The sequence below is a fragment of the Chelonoidis abingdonii genome, chromosome 8, assembly GCF_003597395.2.
Source record: "Chelonoidis abingdonii isolate Lonesome George chromosome 8, CheloAbing_2.0, whole genome shotgun sequence".
Lineage (NCBI taxonomy): Eukaryota > Metazoa > Chordata > Testudines > Testudinidae > Chelonoidis > Chelonoidis abingdonii.
In genome coordinates, this window is record NC_133776.1 from 46,203,725 (window position 1) to 46,226,895 (window position 23,171).

At 44.9% G+C, this 23,171-nt stretch overlaps 1 protein-coding gene across 1 annotated transcript in view; it reads left to right on the forward strand.

Annotated features, from left to right (window-relative positions):
* The first annotated feature begins 371 nt into the window (after positions 1-371).
* MAP6D1 (MAP6 domain containing 1) overlaps positions 372-23,171 on the forward strand; it is a 30,915-nt gene continuing 8,115 nt past the window's right edge. The window contains exon 1 of the mRNA XM_032764759.2: positions 372-842. Within this exon, the coding sequence (XP_032620650.1) occupies positions 373-842 (470 nt within the window). The 5' untranslated portion in view covers position 372. The remainder of the gene's footprint in view (positions 843-23,171) is intronic.

Genomic DNA, 23,171 nt, shown 5'->3' on the forward strand with positions numbered 1-23,171 from the left:
TAGGGGGAAGGGATGCGGGGGGGGGCTCCTATTGATTAAAATCGGGGTTAAAGCTCGAGGGGGTCTTTTTGCGGGGGTTGGTGGAGGTGACTCGGAGAGGGCGCTGCAAGGGGCGGGCAGGGGGGCACTCACAGCAGAGACTGAGGATGCAGCAGGGCAGGGTGCTTTCCCCTGCCCCCGGCAGGCAGACCCAGCGGGCTGGGACTCAGTGGGGGGGGTTGCAGAGCTGCGGCGGCAGGCCGGGATCACGTGTGCGGGCTGCCAGCCCGAGCCGGGGGTGGGAGGGGGGCTCGCCGGGGCTGACACTATCCACCAGGGCCGGCTGGGAGCGCGCGGCAGCGGGCGAGCGCTGCCCACCGCCCAGCCCGCTCCATGGCCTGGCCCTGCATCAGCCGCGTCTGCTGCCTCGCCCGCTTCTGGAGCCAGCTGGACAAGTCCGACCTCTCGGTGCCGCTCACCATCCACAGCTACTCCGACCTCGAGGAGCCCGAGGAGGGGGCGAGCCCGGCGCGGGGCGCGGCGGCGGACGGGCGCTGCCGGGCAGGCGGCGGTCAGCTGCCGGCCGGGCCCCCCCCCTCGCAGGCCAGCCTGCCCGTCAAGCGATCCTGGAAGGGGGGGAGCCACAAGCGGGGCCCGGCGGCGCCCCCCGGCCCCCAGCCCTTCGCCGCAGAGACCCAGTACCGGCAGGACTTCCGCGCCTGGCCCCTGCAGAGGCGAGACGGGCCACCGGTCCCGGCCAGGTCCGTGTACGTCCTGCCCGCCGGGGACAGCGACCAGCGGCCGGGGGCCAGCAGCAGGCTGAGCGCCTCCCCGCCCGGCGCTGCTACCACCACCTCCTACAGGTAGGCTGGGGCGGGGCCAGTGCCCCGGGGCTCCCCCCCACCCCCCGCAAGAGGGCTGCAGAACAGCTGTCAGGGAAACATGGGGGGGGCGGGGGATTTGGGGTGCCCGGCTTGGAACCTCTAAGAGATGCTGTTCAGAAAGGGCTGATGATCATTACAAGGTGGCTCAAATCCGCCACCCGGAATCTCTAGTTGCTCTTCGAAATGTGGCCTGAAAAATCTCAGGGTTTTTTAGTAATCTCCTCTCACCTTCTTCCAGGCTTTACCAGCCCCATCGGTGCTGGAACAGGGTGCTGGGGGTGCAGCACCACCGCCTGGCTAGAAGTGGTTTCCATCATATACAGGGTTTACAGTTTGGTTTAATGGCTCTCAGCACCCCCTACTATAAAAAGTGTTCAGGCACCCCGGCCAGCCCTGTATTTATTTCTTTTGCAGTGCTAATGTGCACTGTCCTGAGGCAGTACAGTATATGTAGCACGATCATCCAGAACTGCACGTCAAGTCACTGTGTGTATTTGATTTTGGCTTTTGCCAAAGAGTAACAGGAGTAAGAAAAGCACTAGTATAAACAGACGCAGAACTCATAATGCCAGCTACAATTGCAATACCGTAAGTGTTGTACTGTAAAATACAACAGTGAGCATCACCAGGACCCATAGGTACCATCAACAAAATGGTTACACTGAACTACGTTAGGATTATGACATCAATAAATATTGGAATTGTTTAACTCCTGGGGCACTGCATTTACTGTGAATTTGGGGGCCACATGCTGTAGCCTCAAAACATTTGTGAAACACAAATGTAATTGGCATATGTCTAAAAGGTCACACAAGGTGATATTTAAACTGCTAATATTTAAGCCAGTAAAGTTCACAGTGATTTAAAATGATGTCCCAAACCACCTATATTTACATGATTTTAAATGATTGTTTTATTTTGTTTTATTTTCCTTTTGTCTTTCCTGAATTATTATAAACATTTATTTACTGGAAACAAGATGAAACTGGCTACTTCTGAGTTCTGTTCTACTCTGGAGTTCTCCCTCCATGTCTATCCCTGGGGTATATGAACCTTTAAAAATAATGTAGGTTATTAAATAAAGTACCAAGTTCACTAGAATGGCACTGAGGAACTGTTTCATGGCCTCGAATAATCACAACATATGGCAGTTTTTAAACATGCCTTTTAGGTATATTAATAGAGCAATTAATCTTATTATAACTGAGTAACAGGTATTTATACATTTTACCCACCGGACATATCGCTTTCTGTTACAACTGATTAGATAAATATGCCAGGAAATGCTTTTAAGACAAAAATATTTGAATCCCTTGGAGTGATTATAGTCCAGCATGTGCATTTATATTGGTTACCTTATCACTCCATACCCTGGAGAGCTGTCATAATATAGATGTGGATATAAAAAAATTGTCTTTAAAAACAACTGTGCAGCAATTGACCTTAATCATGCATCTTTTCTTGCTTATTAAAAACAGCAAAAAGCCTAGCACATAATATAGAAAAAGGCCCTGCAAAATGACAATTGTTAATAGACAAAGGCAATTTGAAACAGAACAAAAAGTGCCTTAGACCAGCAAACACTATAAAATGACATAGGCAAGGTTGACCAATTAGAAACTCATCCATCTTCAATTTGTTTTTTAAAATATCTTTCTGGTTATTCTATCTGACCCCAATACCAAGGGCATAGTAAGCACTCATTACAATCACAGATTTTGCACTGTTGCCAGCTGTCAGTGCATTTGTACCTTTCACACCCTCCTTCCATCTGACTGCTTCATTCTTGTGCAGGGCCCTCAAATAAAATCCTCCAAATGCAGAAAAGCGTGTACATTTTAAGACTCAGTAGGTGGTCAGAGAGCAAGGGGGATAGACCAACCTGCAAACCAAAACAGCAATATTATAAGAAATCTATGTCTAGGAACTTCATGACAGCTGCAGTGATAAGCTACACTGCCCCAAAGCCACAGCCTCTTACTGTAGTAGTTGCATTAGTATGAAGACCTATGAAATGTTTAAGCAGTTCTAGGGTTATCCACTAGAGATCAAATGGTACAATCAGACCTACCCATACATTAGCCAGCACATTTGTTTCCCAGTATAGTCCTACAGCAGGTTTATATATTCTCTTATTAGTTTTACTCAGGGAAACACTGCTCAGCCTCCATCCTGCTACAATAATTTTCCCTATAGTCTCCAGTTGTCATCTGCACAACAATTGATTACATATAAAAGTTACTAGGTATAAGCCATTCAGATCGTATTAAAGATAGCTACGTGCTTTAGAAGATAAATGATAGGATTCACAGTAAATGACAGTAGGAGAGAGAATTTATGGTTGCTTGACAGCAGAATGTTTAATAGTTCATGAATGTCTGGTTTTTAAAGCTAACAGGATTGGGCTTCATTAGCTTGGGTGGGTTAATGACTAGTGGTCTAGTCTGATTGTTAGCCTCTGACTGGGGCAGTGCTTTTTGTCAGTGACTGGTTGTAAAACTAGGGGTGAAGCATGTCCAATTCATAGACAAATAGTGAAATCTCCTTCAAGCTTTGAAATACACCCTTTTTCTCCCAGTCAGGAGAATCTGCATGGAATAGAGCAGGGGTGGTCAAACATTCTGGCACTCTGAGCCACATATGATAATATTCAGACGTCTGAGAGCCGGGGCACACCTGCCAGGAGCCAGGGTTGAGGACTTCAGCCCCACTTCTGTTGAAACCTTGAGCCTCAGCAGGTGTGCCCCGCAGCACTGAAACCCCGAGATTCCCCGTCCCCACTACAAGGCAGAGGTCCTGAGCAGCCTCCTCCCAGTCTGGTAGGTGGAGAATGGAGGGGGTGGGCGGCAGGGGAAGGGCTTACAAGCTGCACTTTAACTGTAAAAAAGCTGCATGTGGCTTGCAAGCCACAGTTTGGCTACCCCTGGAATAGATGCACCCCTCTGCCATACTGCCCATCCCCTGATGCTAGGTTATTTTCATCACCATGACTCTCCAGCCTCTTACACCACATACTTTTTACAGTCGTTTGAGGGCAACTTGGTGGCCTTTTAACTCCTTCCCTGCTATTGTCTTCAGGGCATGGCTGGCAAGCCTCATTCCCCACTCCTGACCTCCAAGATGGTCAGGTGGTCTCCTGTATTTTCTTCTTTTAGGGAGGACAATAAGGTCAGGCATGCTCCATCCTAGTCATAGGGTTAATTTTCATGGCAGCACCCCTCACCTGTTCCTCCATCCTGCTATAGTGGATCCAGCCTCTTGCTGGCTGCTCTTACTTCACGGCGTTTTGTAGGCTCTGCTCAGGAAAGCCTGCCTAGCAGCTCATCCCAGTGGATGAGGTTACCTCTAGGCTACAGGAAGCCAGTGACACTAGTGTTTCCATAGTGAAGTATGAACGGCTCTGTTGTAGCGACAGTGGGCTAAGTCAGAACACATTCCTTGTTTCTGCTGAATGGGGAAACAGCTCGGTGACCTGGTCACCTGATGAAGACTGACCTTGTGGATTAGATGGCACTGGACCTTATCTTCCCCCAAAGCATTCAGGAAAGGTGAGTATTTCCTGCCCAAACATAGACAATGGGAGTGAGGGGGAACTGAGGATCACTAGGCCACCCATAGAAGAGGGGAAATGAGGGGAAGAGTCAGGGGAGAGTACAGGCCTGGCCTGGGAGGGATCAAAGGAGAGCCACTGACACCTCACAGGGAGGGGCTTGCCCAGGGCAATGGGGAAAAGAGGGCTTTCTTCCTAGGCTCAGGGTGGGTTTTTCTCTTGTCTTATATTTGACGGATGGGTTCCTGGGCAGGGCCTCTCTCTCCTCCTTGGCTTTGAAGATGGGGGTCTCTGAGCAAAGTTCTTCTCTCTCCTTCAGGGGCTGGGGATCTCAGACAGGAATAATCCCACTTCTCCCCCACTCAGAGAATAGGGTCCTTTTCCATAGGTCTCTTCTTTCTCTTCTTCCCCACAACCCACGGTGAACACTGTTTTGAATCATCCCAATCATAGATACTCTAGCACAACTCTGTACCAAACCAGGTCAAACTGAAATAGACTTCACAAGGCGAGCACAGATGGCTGCTGTAAAGTGAACAAGACAAAGTCAGTAACCAGCAACCATATTGCCATTGAGAGTGACTGTCAGCTCTCAGAAGCTGAAGGCAGCTGGCTGGGCCTGCTCAGTATTGAGAGAAAAGCCCTCCCAAGGAAAGAAAAGTTGATTTGAACAGATACTGTAGAAGAGTTCAGATTCAGCTTGTTTTATTCCCTGTACTCAGTGTGCCCTGGAATTTCTAGTTGGTTTATTATTGTAAATTTTGAAATTTTAGTTATTTTTGAAGATTCTGAAAGTTCGGCTTCACATTTCAATGGGCCTTGTGGAATTTTCACTGTAGATTAGTTTTTGTACTTTTTTCAAATACATGACAATAAACATGAAATATTCTATGGTTTGTTTTGTGTGCACCAGGCTGATGCTACTATTTCATCTCCTGAGGAACTTTACTCGGCAAATTCTGCTTTCATGTCTCTCTCCCACATTTTTAGGAGCAGACTCTTACTGAGTACAGAAGGAAATTCAGCACCATACCACCACAGGCTGTATTCTTTTCCTCACAGTATGAACCAAGTCATCCTGACCTATTATTTTGCAGAAGAAATCAATCAATGGAAACAATGATCAATGGAAAGGGCCAATCCAGCTCAGACTGACTTGTGTGGGAGTTTTTCCACTGATTTCAGTTGGCACTGGATTAGGTCCCAAATGAACTCAAAATCAAATTGAACTTCCAGCATGTAGCTCAAGCCAGATCAATATAAACCACACATAGAAAGGCAGGAGTGGGACATGTTCCGATTTTGAAAAGATCTTTGTGGCTTCCACATCCTATTAGTTTTAACAGAGATAAAAGACAGGTGTAGTCTGCTCTTTCCACAGTTCCCCAGAAGTGACTTCCAGTTTAAAGGGGGCCCTTTTTGTCACAGTAAAGGTACTTCCCCCACTGGCATTAAATCCACATTGACACAGTGAAGGCTTTCACACATCAGTTATTTTGTAATGTGGCATTTTGATTGCATTTTACAGGCATTTAAAGCAATGTGAATTTATTGTTTAGCTCCATAGTGTTCTGCAATGACAGAAGTTAGCAGCAGGAATGATTTGGAGTTTCAGGATTCTACCCAATATACGCATTACATTAGTCAGGTACTGGACTTCCATCATCTTTTTAGTTTGGAAGTAACTCTCTGTGTTGGGGAGGCCATGTGGTCCAGTGTCTAAGCTGTTGGCCTAGGAATCAGGAGACGAGTTCTAGTCCCAGTTTTGCTGTATGACCTTGGGCAAGTCATTTTGCCTCTCTGTGTCTGTTCCTCATCTCATCTGTTTAGATTATAAACTCTTCGGAGCAGGGATTATCTGCATGTAAGTATAGTAACGAGCACATGGAGCCTCTTGGTGATACTGAAAGACAAATAATAATCCCCACAGCTCATGGGAACTAAATGTTCCATCATCCTAGAGTTGGTACTTATCTGCAAACTAGCATCACAGAGAAGACTCATGCATGGGAGAGCAGGGCTGTGTGGGATCCCAGTATCAGCATGTACTGTAGCCTATTTAAAGTGACCAGCACTGAGCAGGAACTGCCTTTTAATTTTTATATTTTTATCTTCGGAGAAAACAGAAATTATATGCAGAGAAGTAGAGTAATGAAAGGCTAAGCCTGCTGCACTAATCACACATACATCAGGAATGTCAGGGTTAAAGGCCCGTTGGGTATCTGAATCCCTGCCTTCTAGTGTAGGAGTATTTAGAGTATTCTGTCGCTGCAGTGTCACACAGAACAGAGCAACAGGCCAAGCTCTTCAGCAAATGGAATGGAATGGAATGAAGAGGAAGGGCTTTTCTCTGTAACTATGGATGCAAGGGGGTAGCATATTGGCGTACTGACTATGCTATTCCCCTGCATTTGAATACTGCTCCTGCAGTATGGTGTAAACAAGATGAACTGTGGGGGCTGTTTCATGTTAAATAGAACATTTTCTTTTAAGTGGAAAAACACACACTGTGTGATCAAGACCGATACCTGAGAAATAGCATTAACGTAGCTGGGGGGGAAATTTTAGCCTGATCCAGCAGTACACATAAGCATATGAATAGTCCCATTATAATCAATGTTTAACGTTAGCTTTACTTGCTTAAGTCCTCTGCTGGATGGGGCCATAATATTAATAGCACCAAAGTGAGGGCTTCAAAGATGCAAGCTTTCAGGTGCTCTGTTGCAAGAGTTCTCAGACTGTGATCTGGAAAACCTTCCCAGCAGTCTAGGTGCACAGGATTTCAGATCACAGCAAGGCACTGGGAAGGCAGATGGCCACAAGAGGATCTTTCTGTTACAAAGTGGTCTGCAGCATGGAAGGGTTGGCGAACTGGATTCTATTGCATGCTGTTGGGAGGAAGAGATCCCTTCCCCATTCTACACACAAAACTATGGCCTGGATTAGCTGTGAGGGGTGGGGATAAAAGAACCATTACAGAAACCAAACAGCAGGGGTCATCCACCCACATAGTCCTTTCATACAATCCACTGAGAAAGGTAATGTAGCTCCCCAGCAGCTAAATCCACCTGCTGACCCAACATCCAACAGTGAATTCAAGGAAACTACATGGTAACCCATGGGATGATGGTGTTGTGATAAAGGTAACCCTTCCCAACCATTTCTAGATAATACTTACATGGCCCCAGTTACCATAGTGTCTGAGTGCCTCACGATACCCCTGTGAAGGTGCTCAGATAGTACGGCTCTGAGTGCAGTATAAGAACCTCTATGAAATAGATAGGGAAGTGCTATTAGCCCCATTTTACAGATGGGAACTGAGCCACAGTGAGGTTAAGTGACATGATCTAGGTCACTAAGGATGTCTGTGGCTATACAGGGACTTGAACTCACGTCTTCTGAATGTTAGGCTAGTGCCCCAACCACTGGACCATCCTTCCTTTATTGCCATCCATTTTTCTCTTCCTCCCACTATCGTCTTTCTCTGCTATTCCTTTTCCTTCTTTCCCTTCACCTCTTCTTCCCACCTCCTGTATCACTCTTCTTTTCTCTCTAGCCAACCTCTGCTACTTAGGGTTAGATTTCTTTGAAGATTGCAGCTCTATGCTACAACCACTAGAGGGCACCATGATATTTCTTACTGGAGCTGGACTGACATTCTATCCAGAAGAGGGCAGCATTTAAGATGCTACCCAGAATCCCTGCATATTATGGGTGGGTTTGCTACCGTTGCCTATTATTAAGGTTGTCTGATACCTCCCATTATCAGACACTGTTTTCAGTTGCTTACACCTTGGTTATGGTTGCCAGAGTTTAACCATTTGGGCTGAAATTTTCCATGCTGGGTTTTGCCTCTGGTTGATTTTTATTTTATTTATTTATTTTGGAACGTATTAGCCAGACTGGTTCAGCCATTTCTGAGAATGAGGTTAGGGGTAAATACATTGTTTTTACAAACATTCTGGCAACCTTTTCTTTGGAAAGTGCTAATGCCCCCAATGCTTTGGAACAGGAACTTGAAATTAGGCGGGAGATGGTCTTTTTTTTGTCAAGGATTGGCTTTTTGCCAGCCTTGTGAAAGTCTGCCCACATTTGGCCCAATTATAAGCCTTTGAAAAGTTGAAGTTCACACATGCTTAGTAGAGAATTGCTAGAGTTTAGCAGCTGAAATCGCTGAAGATTCCCTCCTCACTGAGCATGCTCCAGCCTCTCATAACTCCTAGGTGTGATCAGACTGCACATAGACTATCCCCATAGACTGACTGAGTATGCTCCAGCCTAGGGCTGGAGGGGCAAAGCCAAACCTTCACTGCAATAGCTGCTCCTATTTGCTCCAGGCTGGGGTGGGGCTGGTCATTGGAACTGAGAGCAGGGAGCCTGATCCCACATGCTGTAGGTAACCCCTGGCTGACATCCTAGCAGTGTGGAGGAGGAAACCATCTGAGTTAAATGCAGAGGGGACAAAAGCTAGACCTAGGTACTTGTAAGGTGGACTGGGGGTGGAGGCTGGGACTGGGAGCTGAGACCAACTGTCTGGGTGAGTAGACTAGATCTGGGAGCAGGGGAGGGGAAGACTGGGACTGGCAGGGCAAGAAGACTGAGAACGAATGGGGCAGAAGGGACATGAAACAGATGATCTGAGATTATTTGTTTTTTCAGAATATTAGGATTGGAAGTCACCTAGTCCAACCCCCTGCTCAAAGCAGGACCAATCCCCAGAGAGATTTTTGCCCTAGATCCCTAAATGGCCTCCTCAAGGATTGAGCTCACGACTCTGGGTTTAGCAGGCCAATGCTCAAACCACCGAGCTATCCCTCCCCCTTTCTTTGGACTTATCTTGGCAAAGAAACTGGGACAAGGTGCTGAGAGAAATGTGGACGCTGAGATTGGTTGAGAGCCTCAGGAATGAATGGAGATGGGGAATGTGGGTGTGGACAGGTGATTGGAATCCAGCGAGAGAAGAAGAGACAGATCAGGGAGCAGAGGAAGGACCTGGGACTGGGTTGGCAAAGAGACTTGGGCCAGGTCTACACTGCGACTTTAAATCGGTTTAATGGCCGATATACCGATTTAACGCTGTATCCGTTCACACGACGTCGTCATTAATATCGAGTTAAACGGCTCCTTAAATCGATTTCGGAACTCCTCCCAAACGAGAGGAGTAGCGCTAAATTCGATAGTGATAACTCGGATTAGGGTTCATGTGGACGGAAATCGACGTTATTGGCCTCCGGGCGGCATCCCAGAGTGCAGCACTGACCGCTCTGGACAGCAATCTGAACTCGGATGCAGCGGGCAGGTAAACAGGAAAAGCCCCGCGAACTTTTGAATTACATTTCCTGCTTGCCCAGCGTGGAGCTCTGATCAGCACGGCTGGCGATGCAGTCTGAAATCGAAAAAGAGCTCCAGCATAGACCGTACGGGAGATACTAGGTCTGATCGCTGTATGGGGAGACAAATCTGTTGTATCCAGCTCCGTTACAGAACACGAAATGCCAAAGCGTTTGAATAAAAAACTCCAGGATACACAGCGCTGTGTGACAAGCGTAACGGGAAGCCAGAGACTCAAATGGACGCTCATGAAGGGAGGGAGGGGGTACTGAGGACTCCAGCTATCCCACAGTCCACAGCAGTCTCTGAAAATTATTTGCATTCTTGGCTGAGCTCCCAATGTCTGTAGGTTCAAACACAGTGTCTGGCGTGGTTCAGGGAACAGCTCCTCAGTTTATTTCCCCCCACCACCACGTGAAAAAAAAAAGGGAAAGATTGCTGTGCTATGGCGTTTGCTCAATGCACTCCGCGAAAAAGGCGCCAAAGGGTTGTCTGCTGCCTTCACAAAGGGAGGGGTGAGGCTGTACCCAGCACCACCCGGGGCAGTGTTTTCTGCCCCATCAGGCACTGTGCTCTCAACACGGAAGTGGGAACTATGGGATAGCTGAGGAACAGCTACCCACAGTGCACCGCTCCTGAAATCGATGGTAGCTTTGGACCATGGACGCAAACAATCGATTTCGGGATCCCACTGTGGACGCGCTAAACCGATTTTATTAGATCTGTTTTGTAATATCGGTTTAAGCTAATTCGAAATAATCGTGCAGTGTAGACGTACCCTTGGGGATGAGATGGGGGTTGGGCTGCAAGGACGTGGGAATGGCTAAGCAATAAGATTGGGAGGAGGAGATGGGGGGAGATTGAGAGTGACTAGGATGGGGAATCTGGAGGGTTGAGACTACAATTTACTGGGCAAGGAGACTGGGACTGACTAGGTAAGAAGAATGGGACTGGGACAAGGAGCAAGTGGTGGGGTAGAGACAGGACTGGGATAGATTGGAGGAGATGGGCAGAAGAATCTGTGCCGACTGGAGCACATTCCCAACCCCAGGCATTGCTTGGGAAAGGAACCCAAGCCAACATCTGTGAAACCTCCTGGCAAAGAATCTTCCCCCCTCTAATGCTGGTCTCTGTAGAAGATAATCTGCTGTTGCTATCAGTTATTCTATTAGCCTCAGAGGCAGAGATATGTGCGGTTGATGTGAAGGTTCCAAGCCTGCTGCTGAACTGAATATCATCAATATGTTCCCACGTGATGGAATTTCTGTTTTTCAGTTTGCCTTTTTAAAAACCTAGCAAATTACACACAAAAAGCCCTGTGTTAAAAGAACATTACTAAGGCTGCAAAGACAAACACTCAAAAGTTAGGAAATGCCAAAATTAAGGTACTCCATGAAACCTTAATTTGACCCCCCCTTATGCATATGCATTCTGATATGGTTAACTCTAATTACATTGTCACATACTGTTTTTTCCACAGGATCCCTGCCTCTTTCAGTGCACTGGAAGGACCTGTTTTGCGGATGCATCAGGGTTGTGTTGTGAAGTGGACAGTTGTCTGTAGGACCCCTACCTCATTTGTTGCAGCAGTTGGAAGATATACACTGAGTGAGGCAGGGGATTTCAGGAAGAGAAAAGAGGGTCTCATGGTTAAGGCAGTTGAATGATGATGCTCTGGAGAACTGGATTCTTTCCCTGCTTCTGCCACAGAATTCCTGTGTGATGTTGGGCAAGTCATGTAAACTAAACTTTTCATAAGTGGTCACTGATTGTGTGTTCCTCATTTTCTTGAGCTTTGAGACCCTGGGGACTGATCTGTGGAAGGTCTGAGCACTCAAGAGATGCAACTGAAATAAATGGGAGCTCTGCTTTGAACATGCAAAGGGCTATATAATACTCTGAAAAATCCCATCCTAGATGTCACAGATTGGGCACTCAAAATTAGTGGACACTTTTAATCTCTCTGTGCCTCAGTTCACCATCTGTAAAATGGGTATAATCCCCCCTCACCTCACAGGGGTTTTATGAAAATAAATTAATTAATGTTTGTGATGTTACAGTAGTGATGAGTGCCATAGAAAAGTCCACGAGGGAATTAATACTTGAGTCATCAGAGCAGGGTTTGAATAGTGTGCAATAAATAAGGTCTGGAGCCACACATTGAACAATGAGCCAAAAACAAAATACTGAATAGCTGTTCATTAAGGGAGCACCACCCATCCTGTGCACTGAATGAGGCAGGGTCCTGGGATTTATGTAAGTCTAGTCCAGGCATAGTCAATTATTTTTCGTCAAGGTCCATATTTCTTGGTCAGAGTACAGTCAAGGTCCAGACTCCAGAGAAAATAATAAAAAACAATAATAATGAATAAAGAAAAAGATTTCAGGATCCATTCAAAAGCACCTGGCAGGCCAGATTTGGCCCTCGGTCTGCCTGTTGACTACCCCAGGCTCCTGTATATCACAAGCAACCCAGATCACCCAGCAGCTGCACATTAAACCCAACAGCCAAAATTAGACCCATGTTACAGCCCACAGGAGACTAGACTGTTATGTGTCCCAGGGAGAGAACAGGAGGTTCCGAGGTATATAAGTGCCTGACTCTCCCACGAAGGCAGGGAAGTGATTAAGTGAGCTATAGCCAGATAATCCTGGCAAATGACCTGCACTCCATGCTGCAGAAGAAGGCAAAAAAACCCTAAGGTCACTGCCAATCTGACCTAGGGAAATATTCCTGGTCAACCGCACATAGGACGATCAGTTAGATCCTGACTATGTGAACAAGAACCAGCCAATCAAGCAGCTGAGAGAGAGAATGGCTGGTGCCACTTTAGAGTACTGGCCCACTCCACCCAATGTCCCATGACCAGCCTGATGCTTCAGAGGAAGAAGATTTAAAAACCACTTCCTGGGTATATAGTGTGTGGTGGGAGGGGCATCCCTTTCTGACCTTGGTAGGATGACCACATGTCCCGATTTTATAGGGACAGTTCTGATATTTGGGGCTTTTTCTTATATAAGCTCCTATTATCCCCCACCACCTGTCCCAGTTTTTCACATTTGCTGTCTGGTCACCCTAGACCCCTGCAGGTGGCCAATTAAAACCCTGAAGCATGAGCTTTTAGGAATATAAGACATAAACCAGAAGTGAGCCCTAGGCTTCTCCTACCCCACCATCACAAGCAACTTTGTCATACAATCCCACTCAAACTTTTGAGTGTTCAACTTTGCAATCTTAATAATATTCTTTTAACATAGGTTTTTTGTGAGTGTAATTAATAGAGATTTTGGCAAGTCTCTTTGAATTTTATAGGTATTTGAATTAGCCTTGATAGAAGAGCATGTTAGCAAGTCATTAGTTTAGGAGTGCTCCTGGATTTCAAGGGGCAGCATCAAGGAGTAGCACTTTCTATCATCACCAATGGGCTAGGAGACTGCGTCCAATCCTGACAGACAGCAGCCTGACCTCAGTTATACATGCCTTTGTCCGCCTCCTGTCTATACTGTAGCAATGCAGTGTACCTGGATGTGAAACTATCAGCCTTTAGGAAATGCCAACTAGTACAGAATGTTGCAGCATGTCTCCTAAGCAACACAGGCTACTGCCAGCACATCAGTCTCATCCTCTGCTCTCTACACTGACTCCCCACAGAGTGGAAGATCTTGGTCCTTATCTTCAAGATGCTCAGTGACCTGAAGCCAGCATATTACAAAAATCACCTAAACTCCAGAGTGAAGACCATGGTCGCAGCTGTGCTGCTCAGGCACCCTGGAATTTCCTATTTATACCATAAGGCAAAGCTTCTCTAAGCAGAAGACAGAACTCTCTCGGGGACCAGTCTGAGACTGTGGAATTAAGTCCCGCCACCAGACATGAAGGACCATCACAGACCTCGCCATCTTCCATTCCAAGTGCAAGGCACACTTCTTTAACCTGCTGTTGCTAATATAAACAAAGACCAGCATGTACATTTAAAAAACAAACTCTACCAAAACAACCCCCTATACAATTCTTCCTCTGTGGAGAAGATGAGAGAGAATGAACCACAGGTGACAGATTCTAATCATGTCACTTAGTGCTCTGCTGGAAGACGCTCAGATATTACATTGATGAGGCAGTGTAAGATCCTATGCAGAAGAGAACAGACATATTGCAACTATTTGAGTGTCACATTCTCCCATCTGGTGTGATCTTTTCTTTTTATTCCTTAGTTGAGCAATGCTAATTTTAATGAGACATTTGTGAATGACACCGGTAAATTATTCATGCCAAGTAACCAGTGAAACAAGAACAGCGTACCTGGCATACTACTGAAAACAAACGTAAACTGTGAATGGTGTGATAGGAATGTAACGTGTCAAATCTATGCTTCAGATGCTACAGAAAAGCAAAGTTAAAAAAAGACAACCCCAACATCACAATAATAGAATCCATGCATAAAATATTTCAATGTTTTGTATTTTTTTAAACCAGCAGTAATATTAAAAATGCTCTGCTCCCAAAAAGAGTGAAAACAAAAATAGTCTTTACATATAGTTTTCACAGCATCAGTTTGTAAACCTTCAGGCAGAACATACATTAGAGGATTAAAATACAGATATTGGCACTGTGTCTAAAAGCAGATGTGTAATTATGAATATCTAACATAATATTTCAGTGGATTATTATACCTGATAAAGAAATTCCATGATGCCCTACATTTTGAGCAAATGGTAGAACTTTCCTATGTATGTCACAGCTAAAGCCTGTTTATTATTTCAAAAGCATATGGTGAAATCTTGCAGACTGTTTACTAAAAGTGCACTGGTATGCAGCCACTTCCCAGGGTGACTTTGCTGTGTCAGCTAGTGTTAAAAATTCTGTTGTGTGGCCACTAAATACACCGCTCACAAAGACAAGAAGGGATCATAAACTATGCAGCAGGTATAGAAGTTGGCAAGTTCTCATCCTGGGAAATCCCTAAATGTGGGGGTTATTGAGTTTTCATTTGACTTCATAACGGTCATCTCTTCCTTACCCCATTCTCAAATCATTCCAAGTCCAACACACAGCACTGAATTTCCAGTATGACACAGCTCCAAATCCCTGTTCAAATTATGCCCTGGCTGAATCCTGCTACTCCTTGTGCTAGCAGGCCAGGTTAAGTCAAATGAGATTTGCCAGGTGAGAAAGGTGACAGCTTAGCCTTGGTGACAGCTGACTTCCGAAACTGCCCAGGACACAGTGAAACTAGCTACTAATAATACCACTTCTTTGTGGGCTACAGACAGCCTGCTTCCTAGCATCATTAATGGGTAATCTTGCCTACACATCGGGCCAATCTGACAGCATATACTGTTCTACTGGCTATGGAAGGGTTTGGACCAGATAAGTAAGAGGGCCTAATCTAAGCCAAATATTGAAATACCAATGCAGAGATGATTTCACTCATCACTGTACTATATATCACCCCATGTCCCACCCCCTATCAGAACTTCATGACAGTAATAGGGGGAAAACTCAAATCCCTTTTTCCAAAAGCAACCACCCCTCTCACACGGACTATAGAAGGGCTACTAGGTGTTAGCACCATAAGAGTCCTATGACTCAAGCTGTGGTTGTTCTATCCAGTAGGTGGCAGTGGTACGCACTAACCATTTCTAATCAGACTTAAAATTGGAATTCACACCAAGCCTTATGTAACTACGACAGTTTCTGTATACATTTTATACTCCAGATCCCTCTCCGCTAGCCCATCTTATTGCCCTTTCAGTCACTAGAGTGAGGTCTGTCTGTCCCAGAACAGAAGAATCCTATTTGAGGTTTCCTCCCTGGTTGTAGGCCTTAGTCCATAGAGGGCCTTTCACCTCTTCAAAGTGCATTCAGGGCTTCCCTCCACAGGTAACTCATGTCCTAACACAGTGGCTCTCAAATTTTTTTACTGGTAACCCCTTTCACATAGCAAGCCTCTGACTGTGACCCCCCTCCCCCCATAAATTAAAAATACTGTTTAAATATATTTAACACTATTATAAATGCTGGAGGCAAAGCGGGATTTCGGGTGGAGGTTGACAGCTCATGACTCCCCATGTAATAACTTTGTGACCCCCCCCTGAGGTCCCCAAGCCCCAGTTTGAGAACCCCTGTCCTAACACATCATGACAGTACTAGATGAGTCTTGCAGATTCCCTTCCCACAATGTGTGCTAACCAAATTAAAGGATGAAGAGCGGGATAATTGTGACAGAGCTACAATCTGTCCAGAACTCCTGTTGGATAATCATTTGGAAAAACACCAGACTGGTCTCCTGAAACTCCTTTGTGGAACAACCCTTGATTTCACTTCCTGACAGCAATTCAGCTGTCAAGGAATGGCAGGGAGGCTGTCTTACATTTTACAGGTGAATCCAATTATTTTAAATCCTTCCATCAACTCAAGAGCCAGTTTTCTAGCCCTAAATGCAAGTTTTTAGCAATGCCTACAAATATGGTTTTGGGTCATTTCCATTTATAGAGCTGTGACTACCTCACCCTTACTCCAAAACAACAGAGAGTAAAACTACTGATATTAAAGCTGCTGTGATTCTAAGGCCCAGCGCCTCAGAGGTGTTTAGATGCCTAATTCCCATTGAAACAAATGGAAGTTGGGCACATAAAGGAGGATCTGTGCTTAAGTTACTATCTCTGACACTGCTTCCTGACTCCCCCATTATTGCTATCACCAGTGTTTACTTTGCAGGTCTGGCTGGTAGTAGCTCCAGAAAGGTTGACACTTTATTAGAAAATACATTTCGGAGTCTATAGATGATGAGCTGCACTTTGTGCAGAATGCTGCATCCAGCAAAATTAGATAGTGCAACCATTATTTTGGTATTTGTGAATGGCTTGTTTGCCATGGCCCACTGTCAGGGACTCTGAGTGTATGCTGGTGGGTTAAACACAAAAGAGTGAAGTGACAACACAGAATCAGCCGAACTTGGAGAGCGCACACAATACAGGGACTGCTCTCACTACCTCCTTTCAAAAGCAGATGGCCAACTAACCGTTTAATGGCCATCCTCCTTGTAGAGCCTAACTAAAGCAGGTCAACAATTTTCAAATGTATTTAAAAAAAGGAAAGGGAAAGGTGCTTCAAAAAGTGTTTGCAAAATGTCCTCTCTTTTTTCCAGCCAGCTCTAATCCTAGCTAGCAAGGAGGCAGCCTGATCCTGGGAGCTGACCATGCACTGTATGTTATACCCATTCCCCTACCCTTTGTGTGGTGTGTCTATTTGAATTATAAACTCTTGGGACAGGGACCGTCTACTAGTCTGTGATGGTGCAGTGCCTAGCACAATAGGTCCTGGATCTGAGTTGGGTCCCAGGCACTACATGACTATTAATAATATCCCTACGGATCACAAGAGATCACCTAACAGGATGTCAGTGTTTCCAGTTTAACTTAGGGGAAAAAAAAAAACAAAAAAACCTAACAGACTAGAGGCTGCAAAGAGTGTATGTCAACTGTCACATTGCAGTGGCTTAGCCAGTTGATTTCTGCTCTCTTGAGTGTGTTAGTTGAACTTTGCTTGAGGAAACCCTGGTCTGGCTTTGCAATCATTCATGCTAGATCAGGTAGTTCTACCGCCTGAGAGCTCAGATAATTAGATGTACCAATGAGACAAGAATAGGCTTGGCAGAATTTGATTTTTATTTGTTATAGTTTTGATGGATAATATCTATGGGGGGTTTTAAGCATTTTTTATTTTTAATGTTTTAACAATTTTGTGACATTATGGGTTTTAAGAATTTTTTTCTGAGTTTTATCTGATTTAAATGTTAACAGCTGTGGCAAATTATGTGGGTGTCAGACAAATATTTAATAAGAGTAGATGTTGAATCTAAAAGTTAAAGCTTTATAACCATTAAAATATAAATTATCAACATCACATATCAAAATAGACAAGGTAAATACCCTCAAATGAAATGCTAATAAGTTCTCAAGCAGCATTTTTTCACTTTGCCATTCTGTAAATTTTTATCATCATCTATGGAAATATTTTTTCATTGGTTTGTGTGTATACAGTTGTCATAAACAGATAGTTAAGGGTTAATGTCTCTTTCACCTGTAAAGGGTTAACAAACAGTGAACCTGGAACACCTGACAAGAGGACCAATCAGGAGACAAAATACTTTCAAATCTCGGTGGAGGGAAGTCTTTGTTTTGTGTGTTTTTCTTTGTCTGTTGTTCTCTCTGGGTTCTGAGAGTGACCAGACGTACCTACAGGCTCTCTAATTTCTGTTCAAGTAGTAGTACAAGTAGAAAGGCGGTTTAGTCTTTTTGATTGTTTTTCTTTATTTGCAAATGTGTATTTTGCTGGAAGGATTTTAATTTGTATGTAGGCTGGGGGAGTATCCTCTCTAGTGTCTATAAGCTGAAAGACCCTGTAACATTTACCATCTTGATTACAGAGACAACTTGTACTTTTTCTTTCCTTTATTAAAAGCTTTCTTTTTTAAGACCTGATTGATTTCTCCTTGTTAAGGCTCAAGGGAAATGTCTGTACTCACCAGGGAATTGGTGGGAGAAAGGAGGGAAGGGAGGGAGGAAGTGGAATTCCTCTGTGTTTTAGATTCACGGAGCTTGAATCTGTATTGCCTCTTGTGAGGAGAAAAAAGAAGAGGGGGAAGGTGACATTCCTCTCTGTTTTAAGATTCAAGGAGTTTGAATCACAGTGATCTCCTAGTGTACCCAGGGAGGGGAGATCTGGGAGGAAGAAAGGAGGGAGGAGGAATGGTTTATTTCTCTTTGTGTTTGAGACTCAAGGGTTTGGGTTCTGGGGTCCCCAGGGAAGTTTTGGGTGGACCAGAGTACCAGGCACTCCAAGTCCTGGTTGGTGCAGCACTACAAGATCTAAGCTGGTAATTAAGCTTAGAGGAATTCATGCTGGTACCCCATCTTTTGGACTCTAAGGTTCAGAGTGGGGGTTATACCATGACAACAGTGAAATCTACATTTAATGACATTTTTACCAATAAAATCTAATCTTTCTAAGCCTAGACATGAGCTGCTCTTTTGCGGTACAGTGAAACCAATTATTTTGCAGTACAGGGGAACCAGTTTATCATTGTCACCACACAAGCTTCTATTTCCTGTTTAGCTGGCTGGTATAACAGGTGGCTGCATAGTGGAGACACATGGATGGGGAAGAGCAGACAGGCAAGCAGTGTGAATTAACTGTTATTTTCTTAGCATTGAAGCAAAAGATTCAGATTTAAAGAGCAGGAGTAAATGAAAACTCCTCAGCAATTCTCCTGCTATTTGTTCCACGATCATCATCAGGCCAGGGCCGGCTCCAACTTTTTTGCCACTCCAAGCGGCCAAAAAAAAAAAAAAGAAATAAAAAAGAAAAAGCTGATTGAGCTACTGCCGAAAGCAGAGCGACTGACCTGCTGCCGAAGTGCAGCCGAGGACTAGAAGTGGAGCAATTGAGTTGCTGCCGAAGAAGAAGAAGAAGAGAGGGATCGAAGGACCTCCCGCCGAATTGCTGCCGCAGAGTGGGATGTGCCGCCCCAGTAACGTATGGAGTGCCGCCCTTTTCTATTGGCCACCCCAGGCACCTGCTTCCTTCGCTGGAGCCAGCCCTGCATCAGGCAAAATTATTGTTTTATTTTCCAGACATGGTGCTTTCCTAGCACTTGCCTTGTTCTTTTATATACTGCAGTGGAACATTTCCAGTCACTGAAACACACTGATCACATGCATTTCATGCAGCTGGGCCTGTCAGTAGGTGGGCTGTTAAAGCATTGCACTCAGCTTGGTTTCAAACAGGACACTGACATCTTGAAATCTAACCTAATGCAAAAAATAAATTACAAAGGTACAACACCTGCTCACCCAAACCACCCTGCTAATTGGTGTCTTTTTACATCCACATTTGCCTGTTTTTACAACTGTATTTCTTTTTCCTGTTCCTCTGGGGAAAACCCATAAGTACAACTACAGGAAAAACAACCCCACACATAGCTTTATCAATTGCACAAAGTACATAAACTGAGAAAAGATAGAAACAATATTTGTACTTAGTCTCGCAGTTCTTCTAATCAGAGTGAATGTTTAGTTGTGTTTTAACCTGCGTTGACTGACAGGGCAGTGATTGCTAACACAGAGACGTTTGTTTCTCATCATGTTTACCACTAGGCTGCACAACTAGTAACAAATGTGTGTCCTGGAAGCTGAAAGTAAGACAGAATTTACTTTAAAAGGCAGCCAGGAAGGAAAGGAGGGAGGGAATTTTTGTATCAACCACTGTTTGGGACTGGACCATCTTAAAGCCAGTGGGACCTGTACGAGCGATTCACCCAGCTCTCATGAAGACCTTTCCCATCAATGTGAGCAAAGGAAAAATCTGAAAATCCTGGTTCTAATTACAGAGGAAAACCCCTCTGGAATCCGTTAAGTGTCTGAGCAATAGAAAAGCACCAGACATAGGATAGTTATTCTATTTTTGCTCACCTTTCTGATTTCATGGATGAAAACAGAATGTTGCCCAGACACCATCACATTTTTTGCTCCCTGGTCATTGGCTCAGGTGTACAGACTGAGCAGCAAGTTATTTGGTTTCCAGCCAAACTGAGGATATCATGATGCAAAGCCATACTTCTTCAGAGATGCCAAATCAGCAGATGATTTATTATAAAGTAATGAAACTAACTCGATCCTGGAAAGAGGAGTCTCAGATACCTATTCAAAGCTGGGAATACACTGAGCCCCTTTTCTCTTCTATGGTGTAATGGCATAGGGCCATCATTAGGATAGATAGGTTAAGAATCAATTGCAATCTGTATCCTTAAGGCAAGTCAGCCTTATGTGAGACAACAGGTTCAAGTACTTGAAAACTATTGTGACATAATTAATGGTTAAGTAAGAGCCCGTTGGTACTTTGCCCAGTATGTCCTATGTTCTCCCCTCTGGCTGCAAAGCTGTACAGAGCTTGAATTCAGCTAGCCATTCACAACTGTTTGAGATTCCCTAGGGAAAGTTCTGTTTTGTTTTGGCTGTTCTTGGCTAATAGCTTTTGTTTACAATACATATTTAAGCCTTCTATAGGGGACCTCTCCAGAGGTAACAAAGCACCAAATACAGACCAGCAACTGTCTAAGGCCTGGTCTACACTGGGGGAGGGGAGTGGAAATCGATCTAAGTTATGCAACTTCAGCTACGTGAATAACGTAGCTGAAGTCGAAGAACTTAGATCGACTTACCATGGTGTCTTCAACTGCTGCCGCTCCCCCATCGACTCTACCTGTGCCTCTCGCAGTGGTGGAGTACAGGAGTCAATGGGAGAGCGCTCGGGGATCAATTTATCTAGTCTAGTCTAGATGTGATAAATTGACCCCCGCTGGATCGATCGCTGCCCGCCGATCCAGCAGGTAGTGTAGACATACCCTAACAGGAGAACAGGCCAGCCCAAACACACAGCTAGGTATCATCAAAATATCTGCCACCAGGGCAATTCTGTTAGGTAACTGGTGCTAGGGCTATGGAAAAGGGGTGGAGTGAGTAATAGGTGCTAAAAGAAGGCAAAAGCCCAAAATCCAGTCATCAAGACCAGACCAGTTAAAATAGATGACATATGCAGTGCACACTAAACTCGGGCTCTGACTCAAGTTTGACCCCAAGCACCAGTTCCATCCACACACAAATCAGTGTGACTCAGGTCAGCATGCACTCAGGACCCCAGTCCTAGGACCTTACTGGGGGGGTTGGTCAGAGCTTGAGTCTGTACACAGCTCAAGCCTGACCCAAGTCAGAAGGTCTGTGTATTGCAGCATGGATGCATTAGCATGGCTGTGAGACATGGGTCCAGCAATTGGAAGCCTAAGTTTACAAGACGGTGTGGACACTCAAGCACAGGCTTGGAAACAGAGATTCCACAGACTTAGGTATCCCTTCCCTGGGAGGGAGTTGTGTACTTCAGGATCCTCTATTGAACGAGACCCACCGCTGGTCCTGAACAAACTTAAGAACTCATTGCAGAGTTACCTCATCTGAATAACCGCCAGGCAATGAAATGTAGGATAGCAAAGCACTGAAGTACCTTGGGCCCTAGGACTTTATAGCATGCTGAGACCAGGAAAACATGCAGTGTTTTAAGGCTGTGTCTAGATTTAAAAGTCTAGTGTAGACCAGGCAGTGAATATTTTAATAATATGCTTAGCTGAGCAAGATAAATCTATACATTCTAAAAACACACCTTTAAATCCTAATCTAGACAGAGCTTTAGAAACACATTTTAGCTACCAGTATTTTAAACAGCACTTCCCAACTAATATCAAAAGGGCAGTCATGTTGAAAAAAAGAGTTGGCTGGTTGTAATCAAACCTAGGCTACCTGCTAAAACACAATCTATTCTCCAAGCCTTTGCGGCTGTAGCAGTTAGCGTAGTTTTTGCTTATGACTGTTGTATTGATTTTGATAGAATAAATGGGCCCAGGGAGTCCATGACCATGTCATTGTACAACTTTAAATAGTTCAGCAAGGCTCAGGGTTTTGAGTTCAGACATCTTGGCCTGCTTAATATCATGGCAAAAACCACTAGAAAATCCATGCCAAACTTTGGCAATGTATTGATGAGGATACACAGGGCACACAAGGCAAGGGGTGAGGAGCAGAATAGTCCATCTTCACATTATTTTATTCACCAATCAGGCTTAATTTATGACCCACCAATTTTTGGTCCTCTGATTTCCAGTTTCCCACTCCTTTGTTTACCAGGCACAGCCTCAGCACAGTCCATGAGTTATATCAGTGGCCCTTTTTGTTTGGGCTAATTCAGTCTGTGTCCGTGTTCGTACCTTTTCCCATCACTGTTCACTGTTGTGTAGTGTTCCAATCACCTATAAGCCTTTAGCTGCCTTTCCACAGTTAGACGCACAATTGGGACAGGCCAGTGATCTCCCATTATTACAGCAGGGGACACACAGCAGACTCCCTTAATCCTATCCCCAACAAGCAGACACATTTGTCTACTTCTGCAGCCTCCAGAATGGCCTAACTGAGAGCACTAATTAACCCTGTGACAAAGGTGCAGAGGACCACGATGGAGGGCCAAGTTACTGGATAAGCCAGACACTGATAGCCACTTTTGAACATGGTTGATCACTGCAAGCAAGGTAGAGAAGACTCTGCACCCATCTTACCAAACACAGCCGTACTCCAGGCTCACACAATCTCTTCCTTCCTCTCCTTCAGTCTTAAGGAGCTGAGCTTTCCAGCCTCTCAGCCACATGAAAATATCAGCTGAAGCGTCAGATAGTCCATAATGGGGCAAAGAGGAGGTGCAGCTCTGACACATGAATAGGTAGAACACTGCACACTGGCAGATGTGACTGATGGCAGCCAAGAGGAGTAAAACCAGAAAGAAACATTAAGAAAATCATTCACTGAAAGCAAGTGAAACGCCATGG